Source organism: Stigmatopora nigra, chromosome 5 (assembly GCF_051989575.1).
Source record: "Stigmatopora nigra isolate UIUO_SnigA chromosome 5, RoL_Snig_1.1, whole genome shotgun sequence".
NCBI classification, from domain to species: domain Eukaryota; kingdom Metazoa; phylum Chordata; class Actinopteri; order Syngnathiformes; family Syngnathidae; genus Stigmatopora; species Stigmatopora nigra.
In genome coordinates, this window is record NC_135512.1 from 1,177,944 (window position 1) to 1,198,650 (window position 20,707).

Below are 20,707 nucleotides of genomic sequence, written 5' to 3' on the forward strand. Positions count from 1 at the left end.
TGGAATACCCACAGAAAACCCACGCAAGCCCGAGTAGAACACGTAACCTCCACACTATGAAGACCAGCCTTGGCATTGAACCTATGACCCCAAAACTGCAAAGCTGACGCGCTAACCACGAGTCCACCGGACCACTATTTATATTTAATATGATAAATACTCCAGGCAATTCTATTACATAAAGACCATTAAAATTCCGATTATAAATCTATATGTGTAGGCGTTTTCTTCTGGCAAAGGGAGGGCCGACGAGTTCGTCAAGTTCGACGGGTTCTCGCCGCCGTCGTCGTCGTTCTTGAGGCGCTCGGGATTTGCGTGCAAATCACGGCCAGCTTTTGGTCTCCTCGGGGTGAATGAGTACAAATCCTTTTTTGTGTACGTCGACGTCCACAGCGCCTTTGTTTACTGTCTGGAGGGGGGGGGGGGGGTGTGGTGGTGGGTCACGCCGTCGGAACAATGTGACGCAACCCCGCGGTCCCGCGTCTCCTATATAATGTCGGCCATAAAAGCCACGTGCTATACGTTGTGTTCAAATGCGCTGGGAAATCGGCCTACAAAAATACAGATATGTACTTGAATGGGGGGAAAATAGGGGGAGGGGCTATTTCCAACTCTTGCTTTAAGTCCAGTTCGTTCATTTTCAGAACCGCTTTACCGTGACTAGGTTTTGTGGGGGGTGCCGGAGCCCATCCTAGCCTATTTGGGGGTTAACAAGGAGACAAACAACCAAAACACTCTTAGCTAGGGGCAATTTATGAGTGCTAAATTAGCTTAGCATACATGTTTTTGGTATGTGGGTGGAAACTGGAATACCCGGTGAAAACCCACTTAGGCCCGGGGCGAATATGCTAAATACACAGAGGTGGACCGACCTGGATTTGAACCCAGGTCCCCAGAGATGTGAGCCCGACACGCTAACCACTCATGGCACAGGGCCACCCTGCCCTAAGTGCAACTCAAAAACAAACAAACAAAAAGTCTGAGAGACATTGACTGTACCGGTTGTTCTTTTTAGCCCCAAATTTCGATTGGAGTGGTTAGTGTGTCGGCCTCGCAGGTCTGGGGTCGAGGGTTCCATACCAGAATTTCCATTGGAGTGTTAACGAGTGGGTCTGGCAGTTGTGGGGTCGAGGTAGCGGACAGAACAGAGCCCTCGTTTATGACATTCATGGGGCTCCCGTTCGACAGGAAGTTTGGCTGGCGCCCAGCCGGGTCACTTCCTTGCGCTAGGGATCGCTTCACTGAATCGAGCCAGAACATGTTCTCTTTTTCCTTTTCCTTTTTCTTTTTTTTATGCAAAAGCCAGTGAGTTCAACGTCTTAGGTAACATGAACATGCTTTCTTTAGGGCAGGGATTTTATGTGTTATTTGGCTCCCTCTAGCGGTGCGCCAAAGCATCACAGTAACAGTGACAGGTTTAGTTGTGCTGCTTTTTTTTTTTATAGATTTTTCTTTGTCTTGAGACATGAATTACTACATTGCTTTTCGTTTTTTATATTTATATTTAACCTAAAAAGCATAATTTATGAATGAATTTTAGGGATATTAGCATAAATTAGTTTTAAATAAGGTTACTTGTATAAAATAGTTATTTTTTCCATTTATTTTTGTGACTTTTCCCCAGTTGAATTTAAAAAAAACAACAGATTGTAACATTGATATTTCTTTGGTGCTCCATAAAGTAATTCGTTTATTAATGATTATTAGTATTATTTTTAACTATTTCATGGTTATTTCAAGGTATTAGGGAACATCCACTTATTTTTATCAGTTTTAAATTCTGGTTGTGACATCACAACCACAACTGAATTTTTTTATCAATTTTAGCATTTTTTAGCTATCTGGTTTTCTGCTAATTTTTAAATATTACAGCAACAAGAGTATTGAATGTCTATGGATATAGCATGCTAGCAGCTAATTCTGGATTTTTGTGTGTGGGCGGGGCCAATGTAGATGAGCAATAGTAATTCAAATGGAATTTTCAATTCTCTTAAAGTCGCAAAAAAACTGAAAATTGGAGAGACAAAATTTGAATAATTTGTATTAAAGCCACATTTTATTCCATGCCTCAGTTGAATGATAATGTCTGTTACCTGTCTAATAAATAGCAATAGTGTCCGCAGCGTCCGTATGTTCCCAGTGAATTAATAAAAATGAAAAAAAAATCATAAAAAAATAAAAAACAGACACTAAAAGTTAAGTTATGGTAAAATTATATTAACAAGCATCTTTCCTCAATTATGAAATAAAATAAAGAAGAAGCAAATAAAAGACAACATAGAACAGAGAGATGTGTAACGTTGATGAAAAATTCAAAATGGTTGACTCGGGAGAACTTATCGAGTTACATATCGACTTTTGTATCAAAATATTGCCAAAAAAATCCGGCTGGGTAAAACGATGGGGAAAGGCTATGAGCACGCTTTAAAAAATGAGAAACAAAACACATGGAAAAGTTTTTCAGTGGGTTGTCCTTAACTGGTGAGTTAAGTCGGATATATTAAAAACAAAAAAAAGGTTCTAAGGATTGGCGTTCATTCCTCGGCGGTAAAAATTAAAAGACCACAATATTTATCCATTTTGTCACCACTTGATCGGCCGTGTCAGATTTTTTTATACATTCCGACTAGCGTAAAATTTGTTTTATGGAGTGACGCGACAGTGTTCCCAACCATATCCAGGAATCGCTACATTTTTTGTAACACTTTTTAGAGCGGGCAACTGACTACTATTGATCTTTAATTTAATTTTTTTTTTTTTAATTTATCACTGATGGCAATTCTGGTTCTGGGACGTTTGGTCGCCCGGGTAAATATAATTTTGAGAGCTGGTTTCAACAGTAGATATTTAGATATTAAACTCTCTCTCTCTCATGAATATTATTTTGAGAGCTGGTTTCAACAGTAAACATTCTGTCATATTGTTAAATGTCTGGCAACCAAACGTCCGGGGGACCAATCTTCTGGGTGACCAAATGTCCAGGGGACCAAACGTCCGGGCGACCAAACGTCCGGGCGACCAAACGTCCGGGGGTCTGGGCGACCAAACGTCCGGGGGACCAAACGTCCGGGGGTCTGGGCGACCAAACGTCCGGGGGACCAAACGTCCGGGGGTCTGGGCGACCAAACGTCCGGGGGACCAAACGTCAGAGCGACCAAACATCCGAGGGACCAAACGTCTGGGGGACCAAACTTCCGGGGGACCAAACGTCCGGGGGACCAAACGTCAGAGCGACCAAACATCCGGGGGACCAAACGTCCGGGGGACCAAACGTCAGAGCGACCAAACATCCGAGGGACCAAACGTCTGGGGGACCAAACATCCAGGGGACCAAACGTCCGGGGCGACCAAACTTCTGGGTGACCAAACGTCCAGGGGACCAAACGTCCAGCGACTAAACGTCCGGGTGACCAAATGTCCGGGTGACCAAACGTCCGGGGGACCAAATGTCCGGGTGACCAAACGTCCGGGGGACCAAACGTCCGGGGGACCAAATGTCCGGGTGACCAAACGTCCGGGGGACCAAACGTCCGAGGGACCAAACGTCCAAGCGACCAAACGTCTGGGGGACCAAACGTCAGAGTGACCAAACGTCCGGGTGACCAAACGTCCGGGTGACCAAACGTCCGGGTGACCAAACGTCCGGGTGACCAAATGTCCGGGTGACCAAACGTCCGGGGGACCAAACGTCAGAGTGACCAAACGTCCGGGGGACCAAACGTCCGGGCGACCAAACGTCCGCGCGACCAAACGTCCGAGCGACCAAACTTCCGAGTACCTCGCTAACACCGTACGCGCTAACGTCCGCGTGCAAAGTGGCGAGAAGGGGGCGTATGGCGAGAAGCTAAAAAAACAAAATCAAATAAAAAATAAAAAGAAGAACTAAAAAGTTGAAAACCCCAGTGAGAAAAAGCTGACGATGCACATGTATGTATGTACAATTGTACAGCCGCCTCCAGTGTTAAAAAGTGGACTCTAGCATCCCAATATCGGGGGACCGGCGCTCGCCACTGTCGACGGCGGTTGCTTTCAGTAGCTGCTTTTTCTCCACAAACAGACCTTTTGCCACCCCGTCCCTCCGTCCCTCCGTCTTTCACCCTTTTCGCTGCCAATGACCGCCCAGGGCGTCCAATCCCACGCCTATTTTATTGAAACGGGGGTCGTGGGATTGGACGTCAATGGAGGGAGGCCAACGGCGGGCGGCCAAGGACTTAAGCGGGGATCCCTGATTCTTTGCTGATGCGTCGTTGCGGGCGGGGGTGGGGGTCGGAATCCTTGGAATGATGGCAAATTGGGAAGGCGCTGCTGGGTGGGGCAGGGGGGCGGGGTCAGACGCTCATGGTCATGGTGGGCGAGTACTGTGGAGGAAAAAGGTCAAGGGTCAACTAAGAGAAAAGCAGATAGCTAAAAATGCTAAAATTGCTAAAAACTCAGTTCTGGTTGAGAATTTAAAACATTGAAAAATAAGTAAAGGTTCCCTGATACCTTGAAATAAGCATGAAATTGTTTTAAAAATAATAATAATAATAATTAATAAACAAATTACTTTACATTCAATCCATATTTAAGTCTTAAATTCTGGTATATTTTCCCTCATTATTGAGGATTATTTAAAATATACTTGTTATTAGATACATTGATATACTAAAACCAAAATAATGTATTTTTTTTCATGATTATGATGTATTTTTAACATAGTTTTAAACTTTATTAGAAAAATATCTCGGGTTAATTCCCTATGTTAATACAATATTATACACTTTCACCAATTATTTTAGGCGATTTTCCGACTTACGTTCTCGCTCTGAAAAGAGTGGAGGAAGTTCCCACTCAGCTCTCCGTCGTCCCTGGGGGTCCCGGGGGGATTGCTAATGCCACTTAAATTGTTTGGAGAATTCTGAAAATAGCCCCGCCCCCAAAAAAAGCAGCGTATCAATCATCACTATCGTAGAAATATAGATTTTATTGTTAACTTTACCTTGTTCATGCCGTCCAAATCACCCGAACCTGAACAAAAAACAGAAGAAGATTGCTTGAGTCAAATTTTCTCGAGTTATTGTATTACGTTATAGGATTTAATGATTTTATGTAAAATGTTCTTTATTTTCATGTTGGCAAGAGATAGATAGATGCACACTGTTTGTTACCTAGTGAGCCGTTCATGTGGTGAGGTTCCATCCCAGCCATGGCCCCCAGGGGGCCGTCAGAGCCGGGGCCCATGGGAAACTGAAGCGGAAACATAATACCATAAACTATAAACCAATAACAGCTATTCCACCGGTGTCAAAGTGGCGGCCCGGGGGCCAAATCTGGCCCGCCGCATCATTTTGTGCGGGAAAGTCAATCATGAGTGCTCACTTTCTGTTTTAGGATCAAATTAAAATGAAGTATAGATATATATTAAATTTCCTGATTTTCCACTTTTTAAATCAATCTTTGCATTTTTTTAATAATTTTTTCTCAGTTTTTATTTCAAAAATCATTTTATAAAATCTAAATATATATATATATATATATATATATATATATATATATATATATATATATATATATATATATATATATATATATAAAAATCTAAAATAAACATTGTTTTAGATCTATAAAAACTGGAATATTCAGGGATTTTAATCCATTTATATAAAAAAAATCTAAATATTCTATCTATAATGGTCGTTAATGCGGCCCGCCAACCAACCCGAGTTTGACACGGTTGATTTACTCTATTTGAATAATAAATACTCACATTATTTCGATTGCCGGGTCCAGTGTTAATCATGGTGTACAAATTGTCGCCAGAGTTGTTGGAGTCTGTCAACAACATAGAGACAAAGCAACCAACGTTAGCATCTCAGTGAGTCAGCGCTAGTGGTCAATTCCCAGCGGCGGCTCACGAGTCACCTGCGGGGCTTGGCATGATGGGGGTCCCCGGTGGTCCTCCTCCAGACGCTCCCTTTAAAAAGACAGCACACCTTTTATTTTTACCCGTTGTTTGTCAGAATGACTTTAAAACAAAAATAGTCTTTTTACCCCGTACGCTCCAGGAGATGGCGACGAGTAAGGCATCTGTAACGGAGAAAACATTAGACCACAGGTGTCAAAGTGGCGGCTCGGGGGCCAAATTTGGGCCGCCGCTTCATTTTGTGTGGCCCGGGAAAGTCAATTTAGATTTTCTGTTTTAGGATCAAATTAAAATGAAGAGTATAGATGTATATTACATTTCCGGATTTTACTCCTTTTTAAATCAATAATTGTAATTTTTTAATCCATTTTTTCTGTGTTTTTAGTTCAAAAATAATTTGGTAAAATCTAAAAATATATTTAAAAAAAAGATAAAATAAACATTGTTTTAGATCTATAAAAAAACGGAATATTCAGGGATTTTAATCCATTTTAAATCAATAATTGTAATTTTTTAATCATTTTTTCTGTTTTTAGTTCAAAAATCATTTTGTAAAATCTAAAAATATATATAAAAAAAATCTAAAATAAACTTTGTTTTAGATCTATGAAAAACGGAATATTCAGGGATTTTAATCCTGTTCTTTTAATCCATTTAAAAAAAAATCTAAATATTATATTTAAAATAGTCTGGCCCACATGAAATCGAGTTGACTATCTGTTTTAGAATTATATTAAAATTAATAGTATAGATATATATTTAATTTCCTGATTTTCCCCCATTTAAATCAATATTTGTCCCTTTTTAATCATTTTTTTCTATGCAAGGCTCCGCCCAGTGCTCGTAGAGACATTCCGCTCGTACATCAAAATTTGTCTCGTATCTCAAGATAAATATTTGCCCGAAATTGGACTTGTATCTCAAATGGCTCATATGTGGAGGTCCTCAAAACGTGACGGTTCTTGTCGGCGCCATCCTAACGACGTTACGTTTGTCCATTTGAAAGCGTGACACATAATACGGCATTAAGACTGGGATGGCGATTTAACTGCAATTTGAACCGCCACTTTGGCGTCCATTTTGTGTCCAAGTGTGTGTGTCCAAGTGTGTGTGTGTACTTACAGAATTTGCGTTGTTGGGATTGGGCCACGGTCGCCCAGTCCCGGGGCCCCTGTAAAACCAAAAACAATTGTTAAACCCGACTATGTCCCTTTGGACACTAGTCCGTCCTAGTGGCCAAAACGAAGACTCACATGTTGACGCCTGGCATTCCGGGTCCCATGGCGTTGTGGGGGGGCCTCATCCCACCGCCAAAGTTCTGAAAAAGAAGCATTTGGAATGAGCATTTAGTCCCGGTAGATAGTAATGACCCCAAAATGGAGGATGGGCGATTTAAAATGGAAGGAATCTTACCTGTGGTCCCGGTCCCATGGGCCCCATGCCTCGGGGGCCACTCATTCTCTGCATGGGCCCCAAGTTGGGATGGCCTGGTGGTGGGATGAAGACAATGCATGTAGTTAAGGGAAAGAGAAATACAACTATGTAGTACTCTAAATTATGAATCCCTTGAGTATCACGGTTAATGTAGTAGACCAAGGGTGTCAGACATATATTTACATTTTTTTAATATAAATGGATTAAAAGAACTGGATTAAAAGCCCTGAATATTCCATTTTTTTATAGATCTAAAACAATGTTTATTTTAGATTTTTTTAATTATATTTTTAGATTTTACAAAATGATTTTTTAACTAAAAAGACAGAAAAATGGATTAAAAAATGACAATTATTGATTTAAAAGGGGGGAAATGAGGAAATGTAATATACATCTATACTCTTCATTTGAATTTGATCCTAAAACAGAAAGTCGGCACTCATGATTGACTTTCCCGGGCCGCACAAAATGATGCGGCGGGCCAAATTTGGCCCCGCGGGCCGCCACTTTGACACCTGTGATGTAGACAAACATGGCGGAAACAAATAGCGAAGTAGTGAATTTGCGATAATCGAGGGATTACTGTCCTTCATGTTCTGTTGTATAATCGTCACTAGGTCAGGGCATTGAAGTACATTGAAGTACTCTGAAGTACTCTTGTTTATTTCATCGCTCTTGCTAACCATAACGTAAACTAATGTTGACCTTTACTTCATGGGAACATTTTTAAGAAAATGGGAGTGATTCTTACCTTGTGGCCGTGTGGGGTCCATGTTAGGCAACATGGGATGTGGGCCAGGTCCTCCCCCTGGTGGCTGAGACCAGAAATACATTATATAACGGCCAATTGCGCAAAAATTCAATTTAAGTGTCTCTTGTAGTTAAAAATAATGGGAAGAGTCTTTACCTGGTTTCCCATCCTGATAGGGGGACCTCTCGGCCCTCCGGCGAAGCGAGGAGACATAAAGGACTAGAAAAAGACACAAGACATTTGCGTCCAAACTTTTTCTTTCAAAATTTCAACCCATTTTTTTCTCCAAAATTTCAAGATGGCGTGGAACACAACAAAAAAGCAAAGCGTGACAGCAAAATGGAGAACAGGAGGGCCAAGAGAGGGGAAAAAGGGAGCGTTACCTGACTGTGGGGCCCCATCATATTGTTAGGGGGAGGAGCCTGAGGGTGAGGAGAGCCTTGGGGACCGGGAGGACCCTACGGCATCGCACCAAAACAAAAAAATGGCGGCAAAAAAGAGGGAGAAAGAAGGGGGAAAAGACAGAAAGTGAGAAGCGGGGTTACTGCAGGACGGAGGACGGCGGTTTGAGAGCGTCAGGTGCCCCCCCCCCCCAAAAAGAAATACAAAAAATACAAAATAAATACATTAAAAAAAGCCATGACGGAATGAGATTTGCTATTATGTATCTTTTTTGAGCTGTCAATCAAGAGAAGATATGTCATCAACTCCAATTAGCCACACCCCCTCCGGGAATAAGAGCGTCAATTAAGCCCCGTGCAATTAGCTTTAAAAAAACAACACTTAACACTTATATGCATGCTGCTGATATGAAAAGGGAGAACGAAGGGAGGGGGGGAGGGGATCTCATTTTTAGCCTCGATTGGATTCCGGTGTGAGTGCCTTGAAATGTTTCTTTTTTGATTTTTAAATAGAATTAGCATCAAGCGCTAATGAGTCGTCTTAAGGGAGGCCTTTTGTTTGTGAAGTGAGCAGCCGAGGCGCGACAGTTATTTCATTTGGGATGAAAGAATCTGCAGAATTTGATTTTTCGTGTTTTGATTGAATTTACAGGAATGATCTAGGTTTAAAAAAAGTATTTTAAGTTAACTGGGTTTCGGTTTTGAGTGAAAATATAATGTTTAAACCCTTTGAACTTGGGCTAATGAAACGGCAGTGGAATGTACTGACAGCCGAGCTAACTTAGTTAGCATGACTCATCACAATTTTTGGGTAAAAAAAAAGATGTATAGATTTTTTTGCCAATTTTTTTTTTTAAAGTCTTGACTAAAAACAACAAAAACGGGATTAATTTCGTTTTGTAATTGTAAATATACAATATTTAGCAACAAAACAATGTTTAAGACTTTAAAATGTTTTGCCGATTTCACCCTAAACAATTTAAAATAGTACATTGACATAAAAAAAAATCAAAATAATGATTTAAAAACAAACCATATTATTGTGTTTTTCAATCCAATTTGAATGTTTCTAGTATGATGAGACCGTGATAATGTCAATCTTGTGCTTATTGGATTGCTGCCAACCTTCCTACTCCAAATGGATTGAAGCTCCATGTCATCCAATGAATTTTATTTATGTATTTTTTCCCCTCTTGTGTATTCCATCCACACACACACAGTGGCCAACAAGTTGGGTTTCATGAGATATTGATCAACAGTCCATTTCTCCATTAGGGAAAATGGCGTTGCCACGCCTGCCTGTTTACAGCCCTCCTGCTTATAGCCCGCCCGTACATACTAAACATCAATAATATTTACTTAATATACACTACTCCGCAGACGACAAAACTTGAACAAGCACGTCTCAAAAAAAGTCTTTTTTTTTCTCTCTCCCCATGACAGACGGTACTCGGACGTTTGGTCGCCGGGACGTTTGGTCGCCCGGGACGTTTGGTCGCCGGGACGTTTGGTCGCCGGGACGTTTGGCCGCAGGGTCGTTTGGTCGCCGGGACGTTTGGTCGCCCGGACGTTTAGTCGCCCGGACGTTTGGTCGCCCGGACGTTTGGTCGCCCGGACGTTTGGTCGCCCGGACGTTTGGTCGCACGGACATTTGGTCGCCGGGACGTTTGGTCGCCGGGACGTTTGGTCGCCGGGACGTTTGGTCGCCCGGACGTTTGGTCGCCGGGACGTTTGGTCGCCGGGACGTTTGGTCGCCGGGACGTTTGGTCGCCCGGACGTTTGGTCGCCCGGATGTTTGGTCACCCGGACGTTTGACAACATGACAGAGTTTACTGTTGAAACCAAATCTTAAAATTATATCCACCTGGGCGACCAAACGTCCGGTCACGTGACAGGCTATACGAAATACAGTATCCCTTAAATATCGCGGCTTTATGACATTTTTTTGTAAAATCTTTTGACTCAGACAATCCATTATGGATGTCCTCGATCCAAGCAAATTTAATTTATTTTAAGGGCAAGAAATTAACCAAATAATCAAGAATATAAATGTATATTCATATAATCATTAATTTTCTGAACCGCTTAGGCAGCAGAATTTGGTGGATATCACCCTTTTATATGATTATAATTTTGCGATAACGGTATTCAAATTGAGTGGACAAAAGACATTTGGACATTTTCCCCTACTTAATACATCGGTGTGAAAAAATTCCAAATGCTAAAAAATGTCCCATGTTTCAATAAAGGGTTAAAAGAGCAGTACTGAACTCAGGCTATTAACTTAATGAAAATGAGGTTGCACTTAAGATGACTCATGCTGTGTTCATGTTACCGAAAACATTCGGATAAATACACACACACACACAAAAACACACACACACGCATACCGGAATCCAATTGGAAACTTTTAATTTAATTTATTTAATAAGGAGCAACACATATTAATGAATATATCTATATTCATGTGAACATATATATGTAAATATGTAAGATTGTATCTGAGAGCTGAGTAGCGGAGCTTTTTGTTGAAATATATTGGAAACTAAGGTGGCATCTGCATATTTAACAGTATTTTTCCAAGTTCAGGATATTATTTATTTATTTTTTTAAATATCTGACCGTGTTGGTGTGTTTCTGTTAGCTTAATACGTCCCGAGTTTGGTTATAAATGGTTTGAATTGGTTTTAGTGTTGTTTTGCAGTGTTGATTTGGATCCCCTTTGTTCTCTTGATCGTTAGCATAGCATTATGCTAAATGATGCTATTGACAAAAATTGCAAAAACACAAGTTGGCCAAAAAATGTAGGGAAAAAATCAACCAGAAAGCAATGTATCCAGCTTGGCGTGTTATCTAAGAGCGTACGTGGGTGGTACTTGTTTCACTGACCTGGAAAAATCCGGGTGGCATGGGTCCTCCCGGCATGCCGTCACCAGGGGGCATTCCTCCCATGACGGGGCTGGGAGCTGCTGCTGCACTCTGGAACACAACAAGTTCACAAAAGACACTCACTTGTTGGCCATAGTCCTTTACACATTGAACATTTGCTTTGTACTACTGTAATATCGGTGTGTGAGGGAACCGGAGTACCCGGAGAAAACCCATGCAAGCCTGGGGAAAATAGTACAGATATTTATTTTAAACTGAAAAGTCATTTTGTGTTGTGAGATATTGACTGACGTGTTTCAATCTCCCTGATGGAGATGTGGGAGGAAAGCGGAGTACCCGGAGAAAACCCACGCAAGCTTAGGGAAAATATTTTGTGAGATTTTTTTTTTTTTAAACTGAAAGGTAGTTTTGTATTTTGAGATATTGACTGATGTATTTCAATCTCCCTGATGGGGATGTGGGAAGAAACCGGAGTACCCGGAGAAAACCCATGCAAGCCTGGGGAAAATAGTACAGATATTTATTTTAAACTGAAAAGTCATTTTGTGTTGTGAGATATTGACTGACGTGTTTCAATCTCCCTGATGGAGATGTGGGAGGAAAGCGGAGTACCCGGAGAAAACCCACGCAAGCTTAGGGAAAATATTTTGTGAGATTTTTTTTTTTTTAAACTGAAAGGTAGTTTTGTATTTTGAGATATTGACTGATGTATTTCAATCTCCCTGATGGGGATGTGGGAAGAAACCGGAGTACCCGGAGAAAACCCATGCAAGCCTGGGGAAAATAGTACAGATATTTATTTTAAACTGAAAAGTCATTTTGTGTTGTGAGATATTGACTGACGTGTTTCAATCTCCCTGATGGAGATGTGGGAGGAAAGCGGAGTACCCGGAGAAAACCCACGCAAGCTTAGGGAAAATATTTTGTGAGATTTTTTTTTTTTTAAACTGAAAGGTAGTTTTGTATTTTGAGATATTGACTGATGTATTTCAATCTCCCTGATGGGGATGTGGGAAGAAACCGGAGTACCCGGAGAAAACCCATGCAAGCCTGGGGAAAATAGTACAGATATTTATTTTAAACTGAAAAGTCATTTTGTGTTGTGAGATATTGACTGACGTGTTTCAATCTCCCTGATGGAGATGTGGGAGGAAAGCGGAGTACCCGGAGAAAACCCACGCAAGCTTAGGGAAAATATTTTGTGAGATTTTTTTTTTTTTAAACTGAAAGGTAGTTTTGTATTTTGAGATATTGACTGATGTATTTCAATCTCCCTGATGGGGATGTGGGAAGAAACCGGAGTACCCGGAGAAAACCCATGCAAGCCTGGGGAAAATAGTACAGATATTTATTTTAAACTGAAAAGTCATTTTGTGTTGTGAGATATTGACTGACGTGTTTCAATCTCCCTGATGGAGATGTGGGAGGAAAGCGGAGTACCCGGAGAAAACCCACGCAAGCTTAGGGAAAATATTTTGTGAGATTTTTTTTTTCTAAACTGAAAGGTAGTTTTGTATTTTGAGATATTGACTGATGTATTTCAATCTCCCTGATGGAGATGTGGGAGGAAACCGGAGTACCGGGAGAAAAGCCACGCACGTCTGGTGAAAATATTTAGTAAGATTTGTTTTTTATTAACAGAAAAGTAGCTTTGTGCTGTGAAATATTGACTGACGGGTTTGTATCTCCTTGATGAAGATGTGGGAAGAAACCGGAGTACCCGGAGAAAAGCCACGCAAGCTTGGGGAAATATTTTTTACAAATTTTATTTTTTATTTTTACTTTTTTAAACTGAAAAGCGGTTTTTAACTGTAATATTTCGATTGATGTGTGAGAAAACCATAGTACCCTGAAAATAACCCACAGAGGCCATGGAAAATAGTCAGTACAATTTTTTTTTTACATTTTTTGTTAAGTAACTTTTGTAGTGTGATATCCTGACTGACATCTTTCAATCTCCCTGACATAGACGTCCAATCCATTCGAAACGGGAAAGCCTGCTAGCAATTATTTGATCCGGTTCAATCCGGTCCGTCGACGGCACCCAATAGTGAACACTGAACGAATCCCTTGCCTGATCCGGATGGATCTTATACCAAGTGAGAAAATCCGGCAGTGTCTTCTCCAAAGTGGCGCTCCGCCGTAGACGCATACGGCGGACCTTCGTATTTCCTGCACCAACCACAGGCCTAATTGGCTAATGTGCCATTTGCTTTGGTCACTCGCTCCTAATTGCCCGGCTTTCTCTTCCTCGTAGCAAAAAAAACGCAACATGAAACCAGCTAATGCTTCCTAAACGGCGGTTTCGCTCTGGCTTTTGGAACCGGTCGTAGAATCGTCGTTGCGACAGCGGTGGAAGGGCGGCGGCGGCGGTGGCGTGGCCCCGTTCAAATATGCAAACGCTGTCTATAGCCCTCCAGCACTTAAGGAAGAAGACATTACTGGTGAGTAGCCAGCGCACTCCCAGTATCGACTACTGCACCTCCCTCCCTCCCTCCTTCCCTCCCCCCTAATTATGTCCGCGTAGACCGCCGCTGTGAAATACCTCAAGCGAGAGAGAAGTGAGGCCCAGAAAGAGAAGTGGCGGCCCTGACACGCCACGGGGAACTGCATTTTTCCGGGTTGACATATTGGCGTTAGAGGACGATGGGCGATCAGGTCAAAAGTGGACACCAGTGAAATACACAGTCAAAGTTAGCGGGATTGGACGATAAACCCAATTTGGGGGGTTTAGAATTGATTTTTGTTGTTTTGTATTGCAGGTGGATTGAAAAAGAGGGTTCAATTCTGAGATTTGGAGCGGTTTTCGTTTCATTGTGACCTGTGATTGGCTGGCGACCCATGCCAATGCCTGGGGATAGGCTCCAGCACCCCCTGTGACCTCTGTGTGGTTAAGAGGTAAGCAAGATGAAATAATTAATTTAAAAATAATATTAACAATTTAAAAAAAATAAAAAGAAAAGAAAAAAATATATATATAATGAGAATCATTATGGTATTTTTTCAATATGTCAAAAATATTTGAATATAGACTAAAAAAATGTATAACAAAATGAAAAAAAAAGTTATTTGCTCATTTTAATTTATTTTTAAATACATCCAAAAAGTATATATATTTTTGAATGAATGTTAAAAAATGCGTAAAAATAGAAAAATTAAAAAAAATTCATTCCCAATTAATAGTCAAAAAAAGCCTCTGAACTAAAATCGATTCATAGGCTATCAAAAATAGTTATTGATACATTTGATCATTATTATTAGTGGTTTTACCTCCTGCCCAATCAAAATATGAATTGAACTCCCATTTTCATCCCAGTATTTTGATAAAATGATTCATCCCAAAAAAAAAAAAAAAAAACCTTTAGCTTTCGACTCTTATATAAGTTACCAGTTCCCCATTTGGCCATTTTTCCTCACAACCAAAAATGATCCTTTATTGCGGATTGTCCCAAATGGAACAAAGAGCTCCCCCTTAATTCTCCCCACTAAAGTTGACATCTGCGTTTGGCCACTTGACGGAAAGGGCCCGAAGGAACGTTCTGCCTTAAACGTGGAACGGCAAAGGCGGGCAGATGTCTCCAGCCCGGGGGCTACGTGTAGCGAGCGAGCCCTTGTCCGAATTGCCTTCCCGACATCTTCCCTGGGGACCTCTTTAAGACACACGATCCCACCCTAACCACCACCAGCATCCCAGCGCGCTTTTTGCTTGTGCATAGGCGCACTTGAAACACTGGAAAAGGCCCCCAAAAGGTCAAAATCCAATAAAAGGAACAAAAACTCACATGTATAAAAACATCAGGCAGTAGACTTGTCATTCAAATTTTAAAAAAATTAAAAATCCTGACTTGGAAGGACAAAAGAAGCAGAATCAGGATGTTTGTCAACCGCCAATAGAATAAACAGAAGAGTCCTGGTGGACAAATAGTGGGAGGAGTCAGTTTTAATTCATGTAAAATTGAATTTGATATGTTAAAAATGCTGGATAAATTCCAGGAAGCAACAAAAACAAGGCTAAAGCCTTAAATGACAGAGCAGCCTAAGCAGCCAAATTCAAAGCATCACCATCTCCCCCCTCAACTGTGCGACCTTTGACCTCTCTTCTACTCACATCACCTCCCACAATATTAGCTGACAACTCTTAGCAAGAATTTTTCACCCAAAAAAAACGTCAATCTCACCTATTTCAGTATTATCTATCCAAGGGAGTGATTTAGAACCCATATTCTATTCCAAAAATGTCAATAAATGTTATAAGGGACCACCCAATGGCGTCCAAACAACCCTCTTCCTCCATTAGTATCAACATGGAAAAGCAACAAGGCCCTCCCTCCCGGCCGATGTTTAGCTTGTAAATGTTTAACCGTTACTCAACATCGTAAAAGCCACTCCAGAACCCGACTGGACGCCTCGTTCCTAACCTAAGCTAGCCCTTCCCCCCAGCTAGCTCCTCCTAGTGGATGCCAGGGTAATGCCATATCGCCGATCCCTTGACAGCCATCAATCAGTCGGCGGTGCCATGGCGACGGAGCCCCCAAGGGGGGGGGGGGGGGCGTTCGGCGTGACCGGGGCTTTACGAGCGCCGACCGTGCTAACACACCTCCCCCACACCAAGACAATGGTTACACTTCAAGTGCTAGCTAGTACTGTCCACACATGCTAGCTTGACCCCCCCCCCATACAAACCAAAATGGACAGCACTTATTCTCCCAAAACATTTTCCCCAAATTTAACATTTAAAAAGGCCCCTTTTAACAATTAAAAATACCACTTTTGGTTCTAAAAGCTAATGAAAACTGTTATTAGCCGATTAGCATTAGTTGGGTACTGTATTTTATTGCATAAAAGCCATATTTTATCATTAAAAAATGGAGGGTACGGCTTATATGCGCACAAATTTAGACCTGGGATGCATGGAGGTGGAAATTGTGAATCAGGGGGCGGCTTATATGAGGGAAATTGTAAAATTGGACGGTTTTATTGGCTTATATGCGAGAAAATATGGTGATAGAAACAGAATTTTTTTCCAGACTTTCTTAACTCTTTTATTTATTTGATTGTTCTGAAAAGAAATGACGATTCCTTTGAAAAAAAAACGCTGGCCTGGCAATAATAACGACCCTGGTCGTTATTTAAAGGGCAACGCGCCACTGTTGACGCTCTTCAAGCTCCTAGGTCACCAGAAGGCCGGTTACCGTGACAACAATCTGCCGAGGGACCAACCCGCGTGGCCATTTTAACTAACCCCTTCTTGCCTGATGAGTCAAGCCCGCCCCTTCCCTTCCCCACTCCGAGTGCCGGCGATCGGTCGCTCCATTTTGCTGAGGCTAGAATATTCTAATTGACATTTGCCCGGGAAGTAAATCATATAAAAACCATCGCCACGGATCTAATTTCACAAAACGCAGCATCGTAACAAACACAAATGCATACGAAAATTATGCGGATTCGTATTAAAATAAAGATTTTGTATCTTTTCTTGATATTTCAGGTTAATATGCTTAACGTGTACCGACAGGTTTTGTCGGGACGCGCTGACATCAGCATCCTTTTCCCGGAAATTTAATAAGCAGATCTGTTGGGTGCGTCATCCGCGGGGGTGAGATATCCCAAAAAAAAGGATTGGAGGTACAAACGGTGCCAAGACGAACCCTCGTGATGATTTTTAGGCGACATGATGCAAGTGGGAATGGAGCTCCTCCCCCTGCGCATATAAACTGTATCCTCAATTTGTGACCGGACGTTTGGTCGCCCGGACGTTTGGTCCCCCGGACGTTTGGTCGCCCGGACGTTTGGTCGCCCGGACGTTTGGTCGCCCGGACGTTTGGTCGCCCGGACGCTTGGTCGCCCGGACGCTTGGTCGCCCGGACGTTTGGTCGCCCGGACGTTTGGTCGCCTGGACGTTTGGTCGCCCGGGTGAATATAATTTTGAGAGCTGGTTTCAACAATAGATATTTAGATATTAAACTCTCTCATTAATATAATTTTGAGAGCTGATTTCAACAGTAAACTTGCTGTCATGTTGTCAAACATCCGGGCGACCAAACGTCCAGGCGACTAAACGTCCAGGCGACCAAACATCCAAGCGACCAAACGTCCAGGCGACCAAACGTCCAGGCGACCAAACGTCCAGGCGACCAAACATCCGGCTACCAATCGTCCGACTACCCCTCAATTCAGTCATCATTTTTTGACCGACAATGCAAAAAATATGCTAATTTCAATGAATATATTCAATCTATTGATGGCTCTAGACTTCCAAAGCATTTTAAGTGGAAGAGCTAACAGCGGATGGCCATCAATGCATTAATTGACTCCAATATTAAGAAATAAACCTGGAAAATGATGACTGTTTTTTTTTTAACCGATCACTCAGCCACACGACAGAGGTCAAATGAAGTGTGCTACTTTAGCAACAACCGGCAAAGGCTGTTGATCCAGTCTGAACTCGTTTGTTGTCTACCACAACCAGCGACTATCAGCCCTTGAGTAACTACTCCCCAAAACAGCCCAGAATATTCACATCACATTAAAAAAAAAATCAAAACTTCATTCATCATTTAACGCTATGACGATAGTAATATTGGTGACGACGCTCATTTTTTGAACTGGGGTAACTTTGCCATTTAAAAAAGCCGACTTACGTAGTCGTGGAAAGCTTTGGCTTCGCTGGAGTGGTCACATGTTTCTCTCCTCTCTGGTGCGGCGCAGTACAAGTCCCAGAATACACTGTGCAAGAAGACACGTGACCACGTGAGACAAACGCCAGGACGTAAACAAGCCCCAAATGTCTCCTCGTCGTCGTCGTTGTTGTTGCTTACCACCACCACGAATGAAGGAATCCGGGGGGTTCTCCCAGAGTTATGTTCTTCTCCCATCGTATCTGGACACATTTTTTAATAGCCATTTTAATACACTTTATATAAAATTCCAAGCTTCCATGATATCAATTCTTACAATACCATATCTGACAATTTTACAAAGTCTGCTAGCATTGTTTTTAAACGATGCTATGGACAGTATGTTATATTTAATCTCAAACTACATAAAATACATAGAAATTTTGATGTATTTGACTTTTTTTGCATTTAAATATTTCATCTAGATCAGGTGTGGGCAAAGTACGGTCCGCGGGCCACATACGGGCTCGTTAGGCTTTTTAATGGGGCCCGCCGACGTTGTCCAAATGTTGTTTTTTATTTTTTATTTTTCCTCTCTATCTCTTTTAAATGACATTTTAATACTTCTTAATACATTCCTTTTTACTTTGTACTTTATACCCTATGTTTCATATGTACTGTTAACGGATGCACTTTTTTATTTGTATCGTATCTTGTTCTGACCCGGCCCATCTGTCAAATTTTTTTAAGTCAATATGGCCCCCGGCCCCAAATGTTCGCCCACCCCTGATCTAGATGAAACACAATATTTTTGAACTGATGAGTGAATTCTGTATTTTTTAAGGACATTTTTATGGAGTTTATCCCACTTAATCTTTATTTCTTTTTTTTCTCAGATGGACTACCGATTATTACCAATGCTGGAGGTGGATATGCAAAATTATCTCAAGAGAAAACTCCACAAAGACCACCCACCTCTGACAAAAAGGTCTGTGCAGACTTTTGTGCTCCTATATGAAGCAAATACTCGTAGACGTAAAGAGCCAACCTGCAGAGAAAAAATACAATTACCATTCAAAGTCCACCTGAAAAAATGATAAAATATATACTGTGTACCAGTTATTGATGCTAATGAAGAAATTGAAAGCTCCTTGATAGATTTAGAGTAAATAAAAGTATATTATTCTATGTATTATTAGTTTTCTAATACTAATACAACTAATTTTCTCTGGAATAGTATTTGTATCGTGATATTGTTAGATTATTTATTACAAATACTCATTTGGTAATATCAGCGTAATGCACACAGGTGCGCTGGACCATGGGTATTAGTGATGTCATTAAAAGGGGTGGGGCAATCTAGGAGGCTCGCATTTGATTGCCTCGCACAGTTAATGTCTACCTACGCATTGGCACCCACTTTGTCGTAATAATCTTATTAATGTTTTCTCTTATTTTACACATAAACATTCAAATCTATATTTTCAATCTTAATGAAACAGTTTATTCGCTGTTTTTAAGCTAGCATTGATAATAAGTCTACTAGCATGTACTAATAGTGTGTACTAATAGTAGTATTACTATTTCAGTACAGTAGTTGTGTGTTCTGTAAACCAAAAGTGCAAGTTGTAATAGAAAAATGTCAAAGCGAAGCCTTAGTAGTTATTGTAGTGTAATAAATAGTCTTATTGCTAAGGACAAAGAGTTGATTAGAGATGATTAGTGTGGCCAAAACAGTCCATCGTGTTTCCATGTAGTGAAGACAGGCCTTGTGAACAATGGCTGCCAAGCGGGCTGTGCCATAAACATTCGCGCCGGGCTGTACTACACAAAGTGTGGGGGGAGCAACAGTATCTGGCGCATTAAAAAACCCACGAAAAAAACAACAAAATGACGTCTCGGCGACAAGTCAAAACGACCGAAAGCAAGGCTAGTTTTGGAAAAGCGTAACAATGTACAGACGGGCGATGTTATTGTTTTCTAGCGCTCGATTCGAAACGTCACACTACCCGTGAATTGAAGAAGCGCCTTACACAGATAACAATTTAAAAAAAGGAAACCGAGAAGGCAAAAAAAAGACATAAAGAGGCGAAAAAGACGGAATGGTGATAAGGAGACGAGGCGGTTCATTCAATGGTTTTTTTCTCGGCGGCAGGAAATCGCCTCTTGCTAGCCTGTCCAGCGAACAACAGGCAAGTTACGGGGCGAGAAATGGAAAAAAGAGACACATTTGTCACAGCTTTTGGGCTTACTTTTCTCGCGCTTGGCCGTCCGAGGGAACCGGGGTTCCTTTTCCTTTCGGGAACATTGCTTCTCGTGTTCGAAGAGTCGGCTTTAGTGCTTTTTTTCTTGTTTTTTTCCCCTCGCCGCTCTATTTCATCTGTCGGCTCATCGCGGCCGCGACCCTCTCGCACTCCAACCGCACTACACTGGTTCTCCTCACCCGATAACGCAACCGAGCTTGGTCCAAGCGGGGGGCGGGGAGAAAAGGCGGAGTCAGAATTTTGATGGATGGCTTTGAGAACCAATGGGAGCGTGGAATGAGCTTTAAGGTCTACCTCCTGGAGCTAACGTTTGCTATTTAACTGCTAGCTGCGGTGGTCGATAAAATCAAATAAACACGTCATTTTGTAATATATTACGTCATTATTTGAATTTTGGAAGCATTAATATTCATTGGTGGACATTAACAGTGCTAGATGTCATTTACATT

At 41.5% G+C, this 20,707-nt stretch overlaps 1 protein-coding gene across 2 annotated transcripts; it reads right to left on the bottom strand.

Moving 5' to 3' along the window:
- Nucleotides 1-2,028: 2,028 nt before the first annotated feature.
- On the bottom strand, nucleotides 2,029-20,443 carry ssbp3b (single stranded DNA binding protein 3b). Of its 2 annotated transcripts, XM_077716277.1 has the most exons (18): nucleotides 20,247-20,443; nucleotides 18,970-19,042; nucleotides 18,196-18,257; nucleotides 18,019-18,103; nucleotides 11,378-11,467; nucleotides 8,471-8,545; nucleotides 8,244-8,306; nucleotides 8,088-8,151; nucleotides 7,316-7,389; nucleotides 7,156-7,220; nucleotides 7,025-7,073; nucleotides 6,031-6,066; nucleotides 5,902-5,953; nucleotides 5,747-5,811; nucleotides 5,148-5,226; nucleotides 4,979-5,007; nucleotides 4,796-4,897; nucleotides 2,029-4,358 (listed from the first exon to the last, which is right to left on the bottom strand). In XM_077716277.1, exons 1-18 carry the CDS (start codon nucleotides 20,300-20,302, stop codon nucleotides 4,329-4,331), a joined length of 1,149 nt encoding a protein of 382 aa, XP_077572403.1. In that variant the 5' UTR covers nucleotides 20,303-20,443; the 3' UTR covers nucleotides 2,029-4,328. The 2 variants fall into 2 exon arrangements, with proteins under 2 accessions (XP_077572403.1, XP_077572404.1); XM_077716278.1 differs by lacking the exon at nucleotides 8,471-8,545.
- Between the last annotated feature and the right edge of the window lie 264 nt (nucleotides 20,444-20,707).